General features: G+C 43.9%; 1 protein-coding gene across 2 annotated transcripts in view; it reads right to left on the bottom strand.

Annotated features, from left to right (window-relative positions):
- Window positions 1–20,249, bottom strand: part of MFSD6 (major facilitator superfamily domain containing 6) — a 90,673-nt gene that overhangs the window by 23,224 nt on the left and 47,200 nt on the right. For both annotated transcript variants that reach the window (XM_062189263.1, XM_062189272.1), the window contains exon 3: window positions 1,384–1,481. In XM_062189263.1, coding sequence (XP_062045247.1) covers window positions 1,384–1,481 — 98 coding nt within the window. The remainder of the gene's footprint in view (window positions 1–1,383; window positions 1,482–20,249) is intronic.

Here is a 20,249-nt window from a genome sequence, read left to right as displayed (position 1 = left end):
ACGTTGCCTCTAAATTAGGATAAGTTCTTTTGTTTCAGTGCCATGATGGATTCTGATAAGTAAGCAGCTTGCACATTGTTTTGAGATGTACAGTCGGGAATCCTTTATCTTAAAAGGCTGAAATCTGACAAGAAATTAATTGTATTGGTTGTACAGCATTTGGATCCATGGTGTTAGGAAAATGACAGTGTTTATTTGTATGGCACATTACTTAATAAAAGTAATTAAATTATAAATGACTGTTGGGTACAATTAATGATTTAGGAGTTGGGCTGTCAGATTTTAGCTTTAACCTTTGTTTTAATCATAACAGCAAGCAGTAATTGGTTTAGCCAAGCTTCTTAAAGGGGTTTTTAGAGATAGTCTGAAATATATAAGGGGATCTTCAAAAAATTAATGGGAAATGTATATTAATGAAAAAACTATGAATGTATTTCAAAAAATTTTGTTCTGTTTTCTTTCTCTCATACTATTTGTTTAACTCCTTTACTCAGGGTAGTTAAATACAAGATCATTAAGTATACCGAAAATAGATTATTGTAAAAATTAAGAATGGGAACCCAAGGAGGGGAGGAGGAAGGGTTGCAGCAGGGCAGGAGAGAGGGTAGGGTGAGAAGTCCCACTATGTTCCTAAATCTGTTCATATGAAACATATGAAACTTGTATAACTTAAATAATTTTTTTAAAAAACAACCTTAGCTTTTAATTCCATTTTCCAGGAATTGTTTAAAGTGCCCTAAATGAGTTAACATGGCAATGAGAGTTGAACAGAGACCTATGTTTTCAGCACTCGTAAAGTACGTGGCAAGAAGCTCTTGGAAATGCTTTCTGGGTCTGTATCTTGATGGGACACAGTGCACTAAAACAAAGATGGAACCCAGGCCAGAATATCTGAGCAAAGTTTTAGAAAGTTCATGGAAAGACAACAGCATGACTATAAAGCTTTCATTGTAAGCCACCAGATGTGATTTAAATAACAGAATAGATAATTATGATGATAATCCTTTGTTAATATGTATAGATAACCTGAAAAAAAAAAACACCAAAGCCTTTAAAAGTTAAATCCTTTTATAGTTTAAAACCACCTTTGGATGGGTACCTCTAATAGCTGCACACAGGAGTTTAATCTAGTGTTCCTCCTTCTTTGTTTAATTACAAAGGTGTGGGTCAAATCCAGCTTTGTTTGGCTCAACACAGACTGCATTCAGGGAAACTGAAGAACCAGCTTGTCCCCTGACGTCATCTCCTCTTCAGTAACTACTCAAAACCATACAAAAGAGAAGCTCCACTCCTCCCTTGTAGAATCAGATGCTGACGGCCCTGGACTTCCACTACCCACTTGATTGGATAAAGAAATAATTCTAATTCCAGCTTTTGCCTTACCTTGAAGAACTTCCATAGGGAGAACAGTCCAGGCATTTTCCAGGTACGAAATGTAAATATAGCGAGCAGTGTTGCAGGCCAGGCCAATGTACAGAACCCTTAAAAAAAAAAAAAAGTGAAGAAAAAAATCAGAGTTGCCAGCATCAAACACAAAACATGCAAACATCACCCACTCTTTTCCCTCCCCAAACCATCCAGCTCAAACAGTGCTCCAAACTTAGAAGCAGAAAAGCTGAAGTATAATTAGATTGAACCATGAATTTAGAAATAAGAAGACTGCTCATAACGTATCTGCCCTCAGCCTTTCCAAAACGTTTCATAAAAAAGCGAACACCAGCCTTCCAGAAACTTAATTAGTAGCAGAAACAATGCTTTTGAAAGATGGTCTGGGCATCCTGCCATCTATAATGACATTACTGGCTTCCTTCCAGGTGGCTACTGGGTAAACATGCTTGGGACAGTCACCACCTCACCATGATGGGAGACACACAGGATACAAAAGAGAATACACCACCATGAATGCCTGCGATATCCAACATACCAAGCAGTTTCATACGGAGACGTTCAAGGTCACTGAACACTGTCATCTAATGATGAGCAATCAACCATTTGGAAACAAATACTTTATTCTATCAATTCAATTGACACATATTCACTATTTTTAAACATACTCATATATATGTTAAAAACTGAAAAATATGTATCAACTTCTTGCTTCCCCTCCCCCCCTGCCCACCAGAAATATAAATCAAAATAAAACAAGCCAAGGCCTAAAGGGGTAAACCTAAGCACAAGGTTACAATCTCTCTTATTCTGAACTGGATGGGCTGGTTGGAAGAAAATGGCAGCTGCTTCTCTGTACAAAACACAGCCTGATGGGAGGGCTTTTTCCCAGATGTTTTCCATTTTCTGCTCATTTCCCCTAATCTTACTGCTTTCCTTATTTTCCAAGTCCAAGAGGATAAAAACAAGAAGGTAAAAGAAACTCACATGACAATCAGTGAAATTTTCCTAGTCTTGCTCAACTATAATTTTATATTAAACTCATTTCTATAAATATTGTTTTCTTTCAGCTTTGAATCAAGGAAAGGAAATGCTCTCAGGCACCCAGCTGGCATTAATCACAAATATGGAGGAGAAAGAGGAAAAAAGACAAAAATAGAGGGTAGGGATTCACTAGGAAATAGGTATGAGAAGAGAATATGGAGATCCTCAATAAAGCATTAGAAAGATTGGGTAACTGTTCTCTGAATATTATATTATTCTTATTTGTGTGTTTTGAGGAAAAAAGTGTATGTTTCAATGCCATTTGATAAATATTTTGCTGGACAAACTTGCTACTGATCCATCAGCATCCCTCTGACTAGGGAACAAAAGCCCACAGAAATTAAAATGCAAAATACACTGCAAATACACACCACACCACACACACACATACACACTCACACACACATACACACTCACGCACTCACAGAACAAGCTACACAAATCTTTGCCTTCTTTTTAAGTTCTAAGTCAGCTCTGGGCTGACTTCTACTTAGAGCAATGCAAGGGTCAGCAAGTAGATAACATAGGCCTTGCGGGCCAGGCGCTCCCCGTTACAGCTCTCAGCTCTGCTGCTGTGGTGTGAAAGGAGCCACCGCTAATACGCGAACAAATGAGTAAGGCTGGGCTCCAAAAAATTTGAATTGTGAGCCAGTGAAGTGTAAATTGCAGGTAATTCCCGTGGTCACAAAATATTATTCCTCCTGTGATTTTTTTCAACCATTTAAAAATGCATAACTGATTCTTAGTTAAATGAGTAAGTTAAAAACAGACCAAAGGAAAAATTAGGCCCAGGGTCCATGGCCCCAGCCTGTGAGCTCAGTCATTAATTCTCAACTGTGGCTGCCCATCAGATTTAGCCTAGTAACTGTTAAAAATGACAACTGTCAAGGTCCATGAGCATCTCAACAAAGATCTCTACGCTCAAAACCCAGGCACTGCTTCTTTTTTTTTTTTTTTTCAGGCACTGCTTCTAAAAGCCCCCCAAGGCTATTCTGATCCTGAGCCAGGATAAAGAACATCTGTCTGAGCTCATTTCAAACTATCCTGGTAATACTTTCCTATATAATCTTATCATAAAACAAATTCAGCAATCCACCTTCCTAGCATTCATATCGCCTATCTTGAACCTTTCTTTTGAGTTCACTTCTAAATCCGGGTTGCCATGACAACTATTATTTGATCCAGGCTATAGCCCAAAGCTCTTGGCCTAAAGTAACTCAAAGTTGATCAACCCAGTTCAAGTGGTAGATGGTGTTATGCCCCGTCAAACCTCTACCTACATGGAATTTAGTCACTGGAGTTTCTGTCTGTCACTTCTGGGACCCCCAGGTCTCAGTCAGCCACCTATCTCTCTCTCTCTGCCTCTCCTCTCTCTGTGTAACTCTGACTTTCAAATAAATAAATAAATCTTTAAAAAAAAAAAAAAAAAAAAAAAAACTTCTATCCCAGAATTCCAAAAGAAGGAGCAGCACTATCACTCTACTCTTCACCAGCTATTCTGGGGAAGCAGAGTGGCTTCAAGAAATCAGCAAGAGTGAAAGGTATGAGCACGCTGGCGCCGCAGCTCAATAGGCTAATAATCCTCTGCCTTGCGGGGCCGGCACACCGGGTTCTAGTCCCGGTCGGGGCGCCGGATTCTGTCCCGGTTGCCCCTCTTCCAGGCCAGCTCTCTGCTGTGGCCCAGGAAGGCAGTGGAGGATGGCCCAAGTCCTTGGGCCCTGCACCCGCATGGGAGACCAGGAGAAGCACCTGGCTCCTGCCATCGGATCAGTGCGGTGCGCCGGCCGCAGCGCGCCGGCTGCAGCGGCCATTGGAGGGTGAACCAACGGCAAAGGAAGACCTTTCTCTCTGTCTCTCTCTCTCTCACTGTCCACTCTGCCTGTCCAAAAAAAAAAAAAAAGGTATGAGCACAAAGTAAGTCAGTATTTGGCTCGGTGGAAAAGTAAAGAATCGGACATATATTTATAAAACACCTCTACATTTTATTTTTGAAAGTTTGACTATAATGTGTCATGGTGATGATCATTTCTGATTATAGTCAATGGCAAGTATTTAAGCAACCTAAGAATATTTTCAGTATCTGAGCAGGATATTTAAATTGTCTCATTACTCACTGTTATGTATTGAATTGTGTCACAGTCCTCAAATGCGTATGTCGAAGTCCTACGTCCTAGTCCTCAGGACTTCAGAGTCGGACCATAGCTGCAGGGATTGCCCTTGAGGAGGTCACTCAGGTGAAATGAGGTCACATGGGTTGGTCCTAATCCTGTATGACTGGTGTCTTTTTAAGAACAGCAGATTATCACCCAGACGAAGACAATGGAGGAAGACAAGCCAAGAAGATCCTCAGAACAAACCAACCTTGCTGACACCTTAAACTTGGACTTTTAGCTTGTAGATCTGTGAGGATATACATGCCTGGTTTTTAAGCCACCCATTCTACGGTACTTTGTTATAGAAACCCTAGCAAGCAATCACATTCATGCTTATGGAATGAATGATTTGCTGATAAAAAGAAATTCATAATGTGTTATACTATATAATCTTTCAGACAACAAAATTCTTTACGCTCAGTGTAGAGTACATGGTCAAGGACCTAAAAATCCCCCTGGGATTGAAGTCGAAATACAGAAGAACTGTCTGAAAAATGCTTCTCAGTGAGCTATAGACACCAAGTAGCCATCTCTAATGATAAAGGTCAGTAACAACATCATCACTGTCCTATTTCATAACAGGAAATCAGCAAAGTAAATAAAGCAGGCAAGACACAATAGCAACTGGAGAACAGGTGGTTACTGTAAGTGAAGTTATATACAAGGAGGGACAAAATTGATAAGGAGCAAATGACTCAGTAGGAAACACTACAGCATGGAAAACTCGAACCACTTGTCAAACACCTTCATATTCTGTACATCAGCAAAATACAATAAGGGAAAGTTGCTTATAAGATTCTAATTTCTTATTTGCCACAATTCACAGTATCAGCAGCTTAAGTTGATTGATTGGTGGTTATGTTATAATAAAACTGGTATTTTTCAGCACATAGTATTCAAGATATGGATGCAACTAACTGTGCGTCATTCTGTAATTGCTAACAGGGTGTATGTTACGTATGATGCGCTCCTTTTCTACACTTAACCAACTATAATATAGTTCAGTGCCCCTTGAGAGCCTCAAAACCACAACGAACATGAATTCCCTCAGTAAATAGTTACTGCGGAATCACCAGGTGCCACACATACACTGGGGCTGGACTTGCAGGAAATAAAAAATGAGGAGAAAATCTTTACTTTGAAGGAACTTTGAATCTTTACTTTGAAGGAGTGTAGCAGGGAGAAGACACAGAAGCAAATAAGGGAAATACAATAGACATGCACTATGTACGTGAGATCACAGAGGAGAGGGCCCCTCTGCCTACCCTGGGGGCTGAGGGACACCGAGGCTAAGAAGTGACTGGACAAAGATGATGGAAAGAGCACCACAGGCAGAAGGAACAAAGTGAACAAAGGCTGACCATAAAACTCGAAGCGTTTGTGGCTAGAAAGAGTGTGTGCAAGATAAAAGGAGGGTCACAGTTGAAGGACTGAGGAAGAGATCAGTGAACTTTTCCAGTCCTGATAGGATCTGGAAACTGTTTCAGAGATAATACAGGGTCTGATAGCAAAGGAAGATGAAGGATCATCCTACAGTGCGTGCTCATCTATTTCTCAAAGAATGAAGAGAATAGTCACTGTGTTTGCCAGAGCTACAGCCAGCCACGGGAATTGATGGTTGGCGGTTGAGCCACTGTTCTTACACCTGAAGGGATCATTACCTGGGTTTCTATTTGGACTTTCAAACAGTACAATCTCCTAGCTAATATTCAGTATTATTCCTATACTCTGATTCTGTTTGGAAACTAGATGGGCATTAACTATATAGTTATCCAAAGGGTTAAGAAAGGTATATGAAATAATTAGTATGGCCATAATTGCTTTCATTCTGGACAAAGAAAATGGTTCGTGGAGACAGATTTAAGGTAATTGTTATTTGCTTCAAGAGTCACTTGGATAATCAGAAAGCATATGTCATGCCAGGGGCGTGTTTGAATCACAGCAGCTGATGTATACAGGATTTTATCATGAAACATCTTTCCTAGCAGCCCATCTGGTACAACACTCCGCCTGGCTCTCTGTTCTCCAGTTCATTTGAATGCCAAATGGATCCACGGGGCTACGGTCCCCTACTTCCTGTACCCAGTTTCTCTTTCAGAGCTCACTTTGCTCCATCTCATACCAGGTCCTTCCCTTTTATATGGGTTCACAGGATCACATGCTTCACCTCCTAAAACTTGTCTCAGTCCCAACCATATATCTACAACCTGAAGGTACTCTGTATGGAGGACAAGGACTTTCATATTTGTGGTGGAATGAGAAGGCCATGCCAAGATGGCCGCTGGCAACAGAAACTGCCTGGCAACAGACTGTGATTGGATGGTTTCAGAAACCACATGACAACGGAGCCTGCCTGGCAACAGACTGTGATTGGATGGCTTTAGAAACTGCCTGGCAACAGGGTGTGATTGGTTAGGGCATAGACCACCCTAACCGGATTGGCTGCCTTGGCTATATAAGCTGCTGTAGCAACTGAAATAAATGAGTCTGCAGGCTGCTTGCCTCAGGCCTGCTTTCACCCGACTCCTGGGGTCTGTGTAGTGACTCCACACCTCTTGCCCCCACCATGCTCTTCCTCTCAGGAACGAATCCTCAGCAACACATATTGTGTTAGCTCAGTCTTATCCCCAGAACTTGACACAAAGCAAGCTGTCTATAAATGCCCATGAACTGGAGGGAAAATACAAATCCTTTAAATAGAAAATCAATTTAAAAATATTCGTGAACACATTCTATGCTAAGTGCCAAGGAAATAGTGGTGAACACACTCTATTAAAATTCTAATTTTATATGTGGATACATGCATGTGTATGTATTTTAAGATACCTAGTTATTATATAGGAATAATAGGTATGTGAAAGAATTAGTTGACTTAAAAAGAAGCCTGGAGGCCGGCGCTGCGGCTCAATAGGCTAATCCTCCACCTTGCGGTGCCGGCACACCAGGTTCTAGTCCCAGTCGGGGCACCGGATTCTGTCCCGGTTGCCCCCCTTCCAGGCCAGCTCTCTGCTGTGGCCAGGGAGTGCAGTGGAGGATGGCCCAAGTTCTTGGGCTCTGCACCCCATGGGAGACCAGGAGAAGCACCTGGCTCCTGCCATCGGATCAGCGTGGTGCGCCGGCCGCAGCGCGCCAACCGCGGCGGCCATTGGAGGGTGAACCAATGGCAAAGGAAGACCTTTCTCTCTCTCTCTCTCTCTCTCACTGTCCACTCTGCCTGTCAAAAAAAAAAAAAAAAAAAAAAAAGAAGAAGAAGAAGCCTGGAAAAGCTAAGATTTGAAAAATATATGTCCCTATTGGCAACATTTTTGACATTAATAGATTATGATTGAAGATAAATATTGTCATTATAAAGACAAGAAACACTTCAATGAAAAGCTGACTTCAGTTTTCCTATCTGGGACAGCCTGAGGTGCTGTGTGATGGAACCTAAACCCTGCGCATAAGCAGATAGACAAGGTTCTGCTCACCAGAAGAGTAAGGGCTGGCACACAAGTCGGAAAGCTCAGGGTCAGTGGCATTCCCATAGCATAGCTGCAGGGATCGCCAATAGAGATCCTGGAACTACCGGCTTCTACCACCAAGCTGTAGCTGGCTGCCCACCAGTCTGTGCAGATCTGAGCACAAGAACACGTTGTTCATCAGAAGAGCCAAAGCGGGGAAACAACAGCCATTTAGCTGTGTATGTTCTACTCGGCTACCAATACTTTCCTTTTTTATTTTATTAGACAAAGATAAGAGTGAAGCCTGAGTCTCGGCTGGTCTAAAATCTTTCTTCATTTTGCCACCTTCAGAGCTTTCCTAAGCGACTGGCAAGCTGAGCTCAGAACGTAATTAGGATCACTCTCAGCAGGGTCCCTGGGCTGATTCCCGCCCATATTTATGTTTCTCCATTGTTCTTTTAGCTTATCTACTTTTTCCAAGTCTGTATGTATCTTCAAGTAGAAATCCAAGGCTGTTCACAACAAAACAGAAGCCTGACTAGTAGTACTCAGGCACCTGGAAGACACAGTTTGCTGTTGTGTTGGTAAGTTTTCCACTTAGGTAAAAGGCCCATGACCAAACCCTCTCTCAAACTCTTTCTACATGATTTTGTTTAGAAGTTTCCCATGATCTGGCCAGAGGTACACATACAAGACAAACACTATACTTCCCAAAGAACTACTGACATTTGACATGGCAATTAACTTGAAAAAGACTGCAAGAGTTTTAGTTGATCATAAAGTAAATTTGAGGAAATCATGCAAGCTCATAAAAACTCAGGCTGAAAGCATCCCATGACAAAATCAAAAAGAGATAATAATCCCATTGTCTTCGACTTTGGCCATGCAATGGAAAGAACTAGGAGCACCTCATTTTATGACATCACTGACAAAAAAAGGAGCCAGAATGAGGAGGTGAAAGAAAAAAGTGGAGTCTTGGATAAGATGTTCTGGGAGGCTGGCGCTGCAGCTCACTAGGCTAATCTTCCACCTGCGGCACCGGCACCCCGGGGTTCTAGTCCCGGTCGGGGCGCCGGATTCTGTCCTGGTTGCCACTCTTCCAGTCCAGCTCTCTGCTGTGGCCCGGGAAGGCAGTGGGAGGATGGCCCAGGTCCCTGGGCCCTGCACCTGCATGGGAGACCAGGAGGAAGTACCTGGCTCCTGGCTTCGGATCGGTGCAGTGCCGGCTGTGGCAGCCATTTGGGGGTGAACCAACGGAAAAGGGAAGACCTTTCTCTCTGTCTCTCTCTCTCACTGTCTAACTCTGCCTGTCAAAAAAAAAAAAAAAAAATGTTCTGGGAGAAAACTCGGAGGTAAGTGTGGAAGCAAAGCTGCAGGAGGAACAGAGGTGGAAGGCTTTGCTACTGATGAGGAGGGCAGATCCGGGAGCAGACGGCACAATAGAGGTTATTGTTTCAGCTGTCTCTTTTCCAGCTGGGTTTGATCCTGGACAGGCTGGGAGCTCCAACAACATGGGCCTGGGTAAGTCTACCCAACAGGAAAACAGAGCTAATAACTGGGAAGCCAGGTTCAGACAACATCACTGGAGGCCTGGCTAAAGTACACCAAAGACCATTTGCTGGAGTTTTCTATTAGACAGTTACACTCCCTGTTTTGTTTAACCCACTTTGGGAAAGGCTTTCTGTCACTTGAGCTGAGAGTCCCAAGTGTGACAGCAAGTTTCACATCACTAGAAGAAACAAAAGCCAAACAACCATCTGGCAGGGATTGGAGGAAGGGAATCTAAAGGGAGATGAAGCTAGGCCCACATGACTGTGTTAGTTTGCTTGAGTGATCAAAACAAATACACAGAGTGGCTTAAACAACAGAAATGTATTTATTTACTTATTTATTTGCAATTCTGGAAGCTAGAAGTTCAAGATCAGGGTGTTGGCAGAGTTGGTGCTGGGGAGGGCTCTCCACTTAGCTTGTGGGTTCCCACCTTCTTGCTGTGCCTTCACCTCATCTTTCCTCTGGGCCTGTGTCCTAATGTCCTCATCAGGACACTCATCACAATGGAGGAGAGGCCCACCCTAACCACCTCTCATATTAACTTAACTAACTCTTCAAAGGCCCTAAAGAGAGTCACACTCTAAGGTGCTGAGGGTTAGGACCCTCCACATATGAATTTTCAGGAGACAGAATTCAGCCCATGAAAATATCCTATGAGGTCATTTGCAATTCCAACACAAAGCAAAATTTAATCAAGAATACCAGTATTGGGGACAGCACTGTGCCCAGTGGTTTAAGCCGCCACCTAGGATACCAGCCTCCCATATGGGCGCCAATTCAAGTCCCAGCTGCTCCACTTCTGATCCAGCTCCCTGCTAGTGCGCCTGGGAAAGCAGCAGCAGATGGTCTGAGTACTTGGATCCTCGCCACCCTTGTGGCAGATCCAGATAGAGTTCCAGAATCCTGGCTTTGGCCTGGCCCAGCCCAGCCCTGGCCATTGTGGACATTTGGGGAGTGAACCAGTACATGGAAGACCTGTTTCTCTATCTCTCATTCTCTTTCTGTGACTCTGCCTTTCAAATACATAAATAAATATTAAAAAAAAAAAAAGAATACCAGTATTTTCCTCAAGAGTAATTTACTCGGGGACCAGCACCCTGGTGTAGTAGGTTAAGCATCAGCATCCCATATGGGTGCTGGTTTGAGTCCTGGTTGTTTCTGATCTAGCTCTCTGGGAAACAGTGGAAGATGGCCCAAGTCTTTGGACTCCTGTACCCTGTGGGAGACCAGGAAGAAGCTCCTGGCTTCAGATCAGTCCTCCTCCAGCCATTGCGGCCATTTGGACAGTGAACAAGCAGATGAAAGACCTTTCTCTTTCTCTCCCTCTTTCTGTATGTAACTCTGCCTCTCGAATAAATAAATAAAAATCTTTAAAAAAAAAAAAAAGCTATTTACTCATGGGCCAGGTGACACCAGTGGCAGCTCCCAGAGTCTCTGAACCCTCAGAGGAGGGCTGTTAGCGTTTTATACAAACTAATCTCACTATATTTACTCATTTACTTTATCTAAGGCATTTCTATTTACCTTTCCAGTGATTGATGTGAAATGAAAGGCTTTTACAAACAGGGCTAATAAGTGCATTTTCACAGTGGGCCGCATGTAGAGATACACACTGACTCCAGCTGAGGTGGCAGAATCCATGGCACAGATGCACTGGACGTGGGCTTGCCCAAGAGCCACAACTACCTTGGGTATAAAACAGGGGTTTGGAAATGATCAAATAAGCATGCCAAGAAAGCTGTGGGAGCAGCTGTTCCGCTTAGAGGTTAAGATGCCCATGTCCTGCATCAGAATGTCTGGATTCCGTTCCCAGTTCTGGCTCATGACTCCAGCTTCCTGCTAACACAGACCCCCAAGAAGTGGCAGTAACGGCTCAGGTTGGGTTCCTGCCACTCAAGTTGGAGAGCTGGATTAAATCCTTGGCTCCTGGCTTTGGCCCTGACCCAGCCTGGGTTGGAGATGTTCACTCTCTCTCCCACCCCACCCCTCAATAAATAAAATTTTTTAAAAATAGGAAAAATCACAAAACATTGTAAAAACACCCAAGCTACTATTATAAAATGCAAATCTTTCAGTAAGAGCAGCCATGTCTTTCATAAATTCTGAGTCAGTTCATGGAGAAGGCTCTAAGATTTGGGGGTCTCAACTTCCGTTTAGGTCAATTAGTTTTGAAGAAAGAAAATTCCTTATATAGATCCCAAAGATTATCATTAATCACATCCTTTATCCCTAGCTGGGTGTTCCGCTGTCATGGTCTCACCTGGCCAAGTTTGCACGAATGGCTTGGTGTACATTTTTTGACTTAGAAAAACCATTCACAGATAGAGTCACAGTTAGAGGAGGGAGTAGGTCTGGTGGATGGCTTTCACATACTACAACCAACCAAAGCAGAACATTAGATCAGTAGAGTCGGAAGTCAAAGAAAGCATAACACCAGCACTGACCTGCTCATTTCTTAGAGACAAGAAAAGAGAAATCCAGAGAGATGGAATGGGCCACAAAGTCAGTTGGCTGGTGAGGGGTCAGGGTCTCTGTGCCCCCGCCTTCCAGTGCTCTTTCAGCAGGCAACAGCAATGTGCTACCTTCCTAGTCCAACATCTCTCTGCGGAAATACCTCTGAACTACAGCTGAAGGGACAGGGACAGGGACAGTGTGAGCGTAGCTGACTTTGGACAGCTGAGCATTTGGATTAAGGATGCTAGATGCACGTCTGTGTTGGCATTAGATGATGGTTGCCAATTTTAACCCTGGTGAATTGTTGGTTACGCTAGGGTAAGAGAAAAAATATCCTGGAGCACAAAAGAAAAGCTTACCCAGAAGCAAAGTTCTGCATTATGAGAAGGACTGAGCCAAAAGACCATGCCTGGTAAGGCAGCCGCAGAAACCACAGGCACTCATGTGCAGGCAGGGCGAACAGGGAGCCAGGAGCTCCACCCCCTGCCTGAAGGCTGGATGTAGACTGACAAGCAGACAGACTTCAAAATCAATCATCAGAAGTTGCTTGACTGCAGGAGGAGCAGAAACTAGGGAGAGGCACGTGTGCATACACACACACACACACACAGAGGGAGGCAGGGAGGGGGGTGGGGGGGATGGTGAGGAAGAGCAACAGCAACAGGCCACAGACAGAACAGGGACAGGGACTGTCAGAGTCTGGCCAACCACAGATGCAGACCAGGTCCATCAACCCTGCAGACTACAGCAGCCTGGAACACCCCCCGCCCCCCCAGCTGGCATCATCTCACCAGGAAATTGAAAGGAGCCTAGAGCTTGTCCATGCCTGACCCCTGATGCAGCTCCACAGTACCCTCCAGTATTGTGCTGCACCAGTTCCACAGAAATGCTAGGATGACTCTTCTAGGAGCAAACGCAAGCTCCCTCTAGGATGAGGGCCTTGACTTCTAGGAAATATCATCAAAAGAACATTAGATACATTCACTGGGGCAGGCATTGGGCGCTGCAGTTAATACATCACTTGGGATACCCACATCCTATACCAGATGGAGGGCCTGGGTTTGAGTCAATTATCTTCCAAATTCCCATTCTCTGTGAATGTGCATCCTGGGAGGCAGGTGATGGCTCCAGTACTTGGGTGAATGTCACCCATGTAGGAGACCCAGACTAACTTCCCAGCCCTAGCTGCTATGGGCATTTGGAGAGTAAACCATCAAGATATCATTCACTTCACTGCACTCTCACCCACTGTGCACCTGACATCTAATCTAACATGCTTACAGCATCTGGCACTTTCTTTTTTGCCTTTATTGTCTTCCACCCTCTACCAGAATGTGTACTCCATGGAGGGACGCTGTCTGTCTCTTTCCAGACTGAATCTCAGGAACAGAAAGGGTCATTTAAGACTGTCTTAAAGAAATATAGAATGTGTGATGGTGAATTCGCTCTTTCTATGTGACACACAGACACCATTAGGAACATTTTGCACCTTGTATTCAGTACAAGCTTGTAAATATGTTATTGCCATCCTAACACCACAAAGGGGAGCTAGCCTGGAGGGGTAAATTTCCTTGGAGATTACAGAAAAGTGTGAGGAAATGCGACACTACAGAGGCATGGAGATCTTGCCAGGAAGACATAGGAGGGTACTTGGAACAGGTGGGAAAGAGGGGGAAAGGAGGTAGAGAGACTAAGTCACACAAAGGAGCAAAACGCTCATGCATCTAATTCCATGCCCAGCAATCCACAAGGTGGCAGCTCAAAACATGAGCTCTGGAATATGACCGACATGGGTATAAATCCTACCTCTATTACTGACTAGCTGTGTCACCATGGGCAGCCCATGGAACACCTCTCAAATTCTTATCTCTAAAATGGACATAATGCCTAACTCACACACATTAAATAAGGGCTCGTGATTAATGCACTTAGCACAAAGCCTTTGTAAGCACATTCATGACATGCAATTGGTGATGTAACAATGATTACTATCTTTAAGATATTATCTTGTAATTATAAGTTTGTTATGGTTGGAGAGGGTTTCTTATTTTTATTTTTCACTCACCCTCATCATTATTGAATGGCTATTCCTAATGCTTCTACTTACTAAGGAAAAAAAAAAATCAAAACTTTTCATCTGGGTAGGTGGTCCAGGGCCTGTCAGCTATGACTTGAGAAACAAAAACCACTCATCATTCCCCTGAAACTCAGAGAGGTAAATCAGACCCAAAGCAGGACAAGATAAATAGTGATCACACATTCTCTACCCAAGCAATTGTTTTTAAAAAACCGAAAAGCAACAATCAGTTCATGTTGCCCTTGCTTAAAATCTACATCCTAACTCCATGCAATGCACAGGCCTTGCAGGATCCACCCACCTCACTGACCTCCTGCCACTCCCCATTCTCAGGCCTTTCACACCTGTGGTTTGCTTGGTGCTCCAGATGTCACTGAGGGTAGGGGTCTCCAGGCAGGATCCTGCTCACGACTCCCAGATTACCCAAACTCAACTGCCTCTGTTCAGTCACTCTGGGACCCTCTTCCCGCTTCATTTCTGCCTTGTACAGTCTGAGTATCCCTGACCCCCAAATCCAAAATGCTCTGAAATCTGAAACTTCTTGAGCACAGGCATAACCCACAATCACCTGACTTCATGTGACAGGTTGCCAAGTGAAGGTGCACTAAAAATACTAACATTACCTTCTGCCTGCATGAATACGCATACAGGAAATACGTGAATCCTGTTCAGCCATGGGTCCTGCTGTGGTTTGAATATGGTTTGTCCCCTGGGAAACCCAGATGGTAATTCAAGCCTCCTTACGAGGTATTCAAAGTGTAGAAATCGAACCCAACTGTGCTACTCACAGGTGGGCCTCAGGGAGGTAACCAGGATTGGGTCAGATCACAAGAGTGGCCCCGTAACTAGTGCTGGTAGCTTTCAGAGAAGATGGAGAGCAACCAGAGGACACACGTGCATGCTCCCTATCTCGCCATGTGATGCCTACCGCTGCCCCAGGACTTCTGCCAGCAGGAAGGCCACCACCAGATGTGGTGCACTGGCACCGGACCGGTACTGTGAGCCAAAGGAAACCTCTCTTTTATATCTTACCCAGTCTGTGGTACTGTGCTAGCACAACAACAAAAAATACAGACTGGTGGGGAGGGTGGCTTTGTGGTGCAGTGGGTTAAGCTACTGTTTCCAATGCCAGTATCCCATGTTGAAGCACTGGTTCAAGCTCCAACTGCTCTACTTCTCATCCAGCTCCCTGCTGATGAGCCTGGGAAAGCAGCAGATGATGGTCCAAAAGCTTGGGTGCCTGCCACCCACATGGGAGACCCAGATGAGGTTCTGGGCTCCTGGTTTTGCCCTGGTCTAGCCCTGACTGTTGATGTCATTTGCAGAGTGAACCAGCAGATGGACAATATCTCCTTTTCTCTTTCTCTCTGCCTTTTGAAAAAATAAACAAGTCTTTTGTAAAAGGAAATGGACAAGGACAAGTCCCAACCCCAAGATATCTCATTATGTAAACATATGCCAAAATCCAAAAAATCTGAAACCCAAAACACTTCTGGTCCTAATGGATATTCCACCTGTATCACTCATCATTACTGGAAGTAAAATAACCTGTCTGCTAATTATTGTCAACCCCAAGAGAATGTTAGTCCCATGAGGACTGGCCTTTGTCTATCTTATTACACACAACATATGTCCCCAGAGTCTAGGAAACTGTCTGCCACCCAGTGTGTGTTTAATGAATACTTGCTGAAGGAGTGAAGTTGAAACAACAGCAGTAACACTGCCCTCTGTTCATAGTTGAGCACTGCCTACCCTGTTTTCAATTAATCTTAAAAACAATTCAATGAAGTTGGGTGCCATAATTATCCCCAAATGAGGAGCCTGAAGTTTACCAAAGCTAAATTACTGACTTACGTAGGTTCAGACATGTAATAAGGGTAGGATCTGAATTGCATGCTTGTAGGCACACTTGTACATGTACACATCTATTCCAGATAAAGTGGCAACAAGAAGACTAAAAGGAAACAGGATCACTACCACAGAACCCAGTGATTCTACAGGGCTTATGGAGATGACTGCAGGTAAGTCTGGACCAGTTTGTTCTCCATTTCTCATTCCCTAAAGGGAATGAGTGGCCTGGCCAGCACTTAGAACCAAGCACTATTAGCTGACACCATCACAGAGGATTCCTCGCTGTCCTCAGCAGCCAGCTGTATATGTACTAGTAGCGTGGTCAAAGACACAGTCCCTGGATGAACGCGACCGAAAGTTAATTCTTTGTCAAATGCCAGTCTGCATATCAACTTTTTTTTTTTTTTTAAGATTTATTTATCTGAAAGGGAGAGTTACAGAGAGGCAGAGGCAGTGGCACAGAGAGAGAAGTCTACCATCCGCTGGTTCACTCCCCAAATGGCAATAATGGCTGGAACTGAGCCAATCCAAAGCCAGGAGCCAGGAGCTTCCTCCAGGTCTCCTGGAGGGTGCAGGTGCCCAAGGACCTGGGCCATCTTCTACTGCTTTCCCAGGCCATAGCAGAGAGCTGGATCGGAAGTGGAGTAGCCTGGTTCTCGAACCAGCGCTCACATGGGATGCCGGCACTGCAGGTGGTGGCTTTACCCACTATGCCCACAGTGCTGACCCAACATATTAACTTTTTAAAGCAAACAAAAAGCAAGTTACTGCCTATCTGTCTGTAGATTACAATTCAGACATTTCCAGCAGGAAAAGAGGCAAAGAACAGTTGCTTAATATTTCAGAAAAAAAGAATGGAATGTGGAAAGTGGGCATCAGGTCTAGAGGTTGAGATGCTAGTTAGGTTGCTCTCATCCCACAGTAGAGCACCTGGGTCCAACTCCCAGTGCAGGCTCCTGCTAACGGCAACTCTAAGAGGCAGACGTGACGGCTCAAATAGTTAGGTACCTTTTACTCACGGGGGGACCCAGACCGAGTTCCTGGCTCTGGCTCCAGCCCCAGCCCCAATCCACCCAGTCAGTGTGGGAATTTGGGGAATGAACCAGAGGATGGGAGAACTTTGTCTTTGTCTCTCTGCCTTTCAAATTAAAAAAAAAAAAATGGAATGACATTCTTTCTTCAAGTTGAAAAAACTTTGGAAATATATGGTATCAAGTAAGCTTCTAAGAAAATTTACTTTTATCCACATTTCTATGGTATCCTACAAAATTATCTAATTATAGTCTATCAAGGATTTCCATGGATATATAGAAATATAATTAGCCAAATTACTCAGACTTTTGACTTATACAATAAAAATGTAGTAGATTGACACTATGTAACTCAAGGTAATTCAACAGCTGGAGCAAACACCTATATTCAAACTCACGGCCTATTTACCTTTATATACCTGTATGATCTCTGGGATGTCATTTGGCTCTGGATATCTTGGCTTCTTTTTTTGCATAAAAATATTATAACTACTACTCAAATCAGAGTTATTGAGCACAATTTGGTATTAAATCTTAAGATACTATAAATTTATCTTTGATCTCACTTTAAAGAGAAAGAAATAAGATCTGCATTCATATTTATTCTTTTTGGGGAAATATATGTAAGTCATGTGCACTCTGAGAGGGACAGAGAATATCAACGTTTATCTGATAAATTTAAATACATATGTCTCCCCAAAACATGTGTAGCTTTAATTACACAAACACATACTGGTTCTTTCACTGGAGAAGAATCATATAGATCTGCTATAAATGGACGCAAGCTTGAATCTGTTTCCCAACAGAAAATACAAAAAGAGAAAAAGGTAGAGACTACATAGCACCAAGAATGGAAAACTATTCATAACAAACCATATTTCTTAAAGAAAAAGTATTAGTTAAAACAAACATTCTCTTTGGTTCCTGGTCTTAGTCCCTTTCTCTTTATGTCCTGAACAGAAAACTGGAGCTAATATGAATTTAGAATGTGTTCTTTCTCTGTAAATCTAAATGCCTTTCTCTATATATAGGTATAACCATTAAAGTATGTTTACGGGCCAGCACTGTGGCATAGCAGATAAAGCCACTGCCTGCAGTGCCAGTATCCTGTATGAGCGCCAGTTTGAGTCCCGGCTGCTCCACTTCTGAACCAGCTCTCTGCTATGGCCTGGGAAAGCAGCAGAGGATGCTGCACCCATGTGGGAGACCTGGAGGAGGCTCCCTGCTCCTAGCTTCAGATCGGCACAGCTCCAGCTGTTGTGGCCAATTGTGGAAGACCTCTCTGTGTAACTCTGACTTTCAAATAAATAAATAAATATTTCTTTTAAAAAAGTATGTTTAACTTTTAAGATTTTAAAAAATGCACCAAACTGTGTTAGACAGTTAGACAGAGAGAGACAGAGAAAAAGGTCTTCCTTTTTCCATTGGTTCACCCCCAAGTGGCCGCTACGGCCAGCACGCTGCACCGATCCGAAGCCAGGAGCCAGGTGCTTTCCTCCGGGTCTCCCATGCAGGTGCAGGGCCCAAGCACTTGGGCCATCCTCTACTGCCTTCCTGGGCCACAGCAGAGAGTTGGACTGGAAGAGGAGCAACGGGGACAGAATCCAGCACCCCAACCAGGACTAGAACCTGGGGTGCCAGCACCGCAGGCGGAAGATTAGCCTAGTGACCCGCGGCGCCGACCCCATTCACCATATTTTTGAGAGCTTTCCGTGTTGAGCTGTTGATCCACTTTTTAAAGATTTATTAACTTATTTGAAAGACAGAGTCATAGAGAAGGAGAAGCAGAGGCAGAAAGTGTGACTCCTCAAATGGCAACAACAGCCAGAGCTGAGCCAAGCTGAAGCCAGGAGCTAGGAGCTTCATTCGGGTCTCCCGCATGGGTACGGGGGCCCAAGCACTTGGGCCATCTTCTACTGCTTTCCCAGGTGCATTAGCAGGGAGCAGGATTGGAAGTGGAGCAGCTGGGAACAGAACTGGCACCCAAATGAGATGCTGGGGCTGCAGACGGTGGCGTAACCTGCTATGCCACAGTGCCGGCCCCTGATCCATTGTAACTTCTGTGTGATAACCCATCTGTGATGACACCATACTGACTGTATCCATCCCTCAGCTGATGACTCTTTAGACTGTTTCTCTCTTCCACGGTAAGAAAGCCATGATGTGCAAGGAAGCCTCTTTCTGCATGTGAGTAAGAGTTTCTCTAGGCGGGTATTTATGGTGTAATTTCGGACAGAGGCAGTGCACACCTTGAGCATTACCACAGACTACTAAGCTGTCTCCACAGTGGTTGTTTATGTTACGAAGTTGCAAGACCACCTTTCCTCAACCACCACCTGAGCCTGTTAGATGACGGCAGCCTGGGGCAGGGGAAGGAGGACTGAATGCAGTCTGGCAACAACAGAGGCCACAGCCCAAATGGAGTCAGCCCTTTTCTCTAACTCAGGGAGTACCTCAATCAACCCTCCCGCTGCAGGTGGAAGTGAAACCGAAAGTGGCAGGGATAACTAAAAGCCCTGGATTCATTTATACTCCCTGCAACAATGGCTTTTTGTTCTGAACTAAGAACAGCTCCATTGTAAGTAATACTGTTAGTAGTAAGTGAGCCTGATAACTATGATATAATATGGTAATGTATTTTCTTGGCAAGAATGTTTTTGCAAGAGAAGATACAAACCAAATTATTCCCTATCAACTCCTGATCATAAGCTCATCTATTTTTGAGATGCTACAGCTTACAGTTTAATAATGAGACTTCATATTTAAAAAAACATCTAAGAGTACTTGCCTCTAAAAATGGTGTCGGGGCCAGCGCTGTGGTGTACTGGGTAAAGCTGCCACCTACAGTGCCAGCATCCCATATGGGTGCTGGTTCGATTCCCAGATGCTCTACTTCTGATCTAGCTCTCTGCTATGGCCTGAGAAAGCAGTAGAGGATGACCCCAGTCTTTGGGCCCCTGCACCCGTGTGGGAGACCTGGAAGAAGCTCCTGGATCCTGGCTTCAAATTGGCACAGCTCCAACCGTTGTGGCCAATTGGGAAGTGAACCAGCACATGGAAGACACTCTCTCCCTTTCTCTCTCTTCCTGCCTCTCCTTCTCTTCCTGTGTAATTCTGACTTTCAAATAAATAAATAAATAAATATTTTTTTAAAAAAACGGGTGTCAACACCAATGAAGGTAAAATGGGAAATCACTAGGAAAGTAGGAATTTTCACATATATAAATAATAAGGCAATAATCACAATTATTTGATATGCCAG

This window comes from Lepus europaeus, chromosome 1 (genome assembly GCF_033115175.1).
Source record: "Lepus europaeus isolate LE1 chromosome 1, mLepTim1.pri, whole genome shotgun sequence".
Taxonomy (NCBI): Eukaryota; Metazoa; Chordata; class Mammalia; order Lagomorpha; family Leporidae; genus Lepus; species Lepus europaeus.
This window is presented reverse-complemented; position numbering and strand designations above follow the sequence as displayed.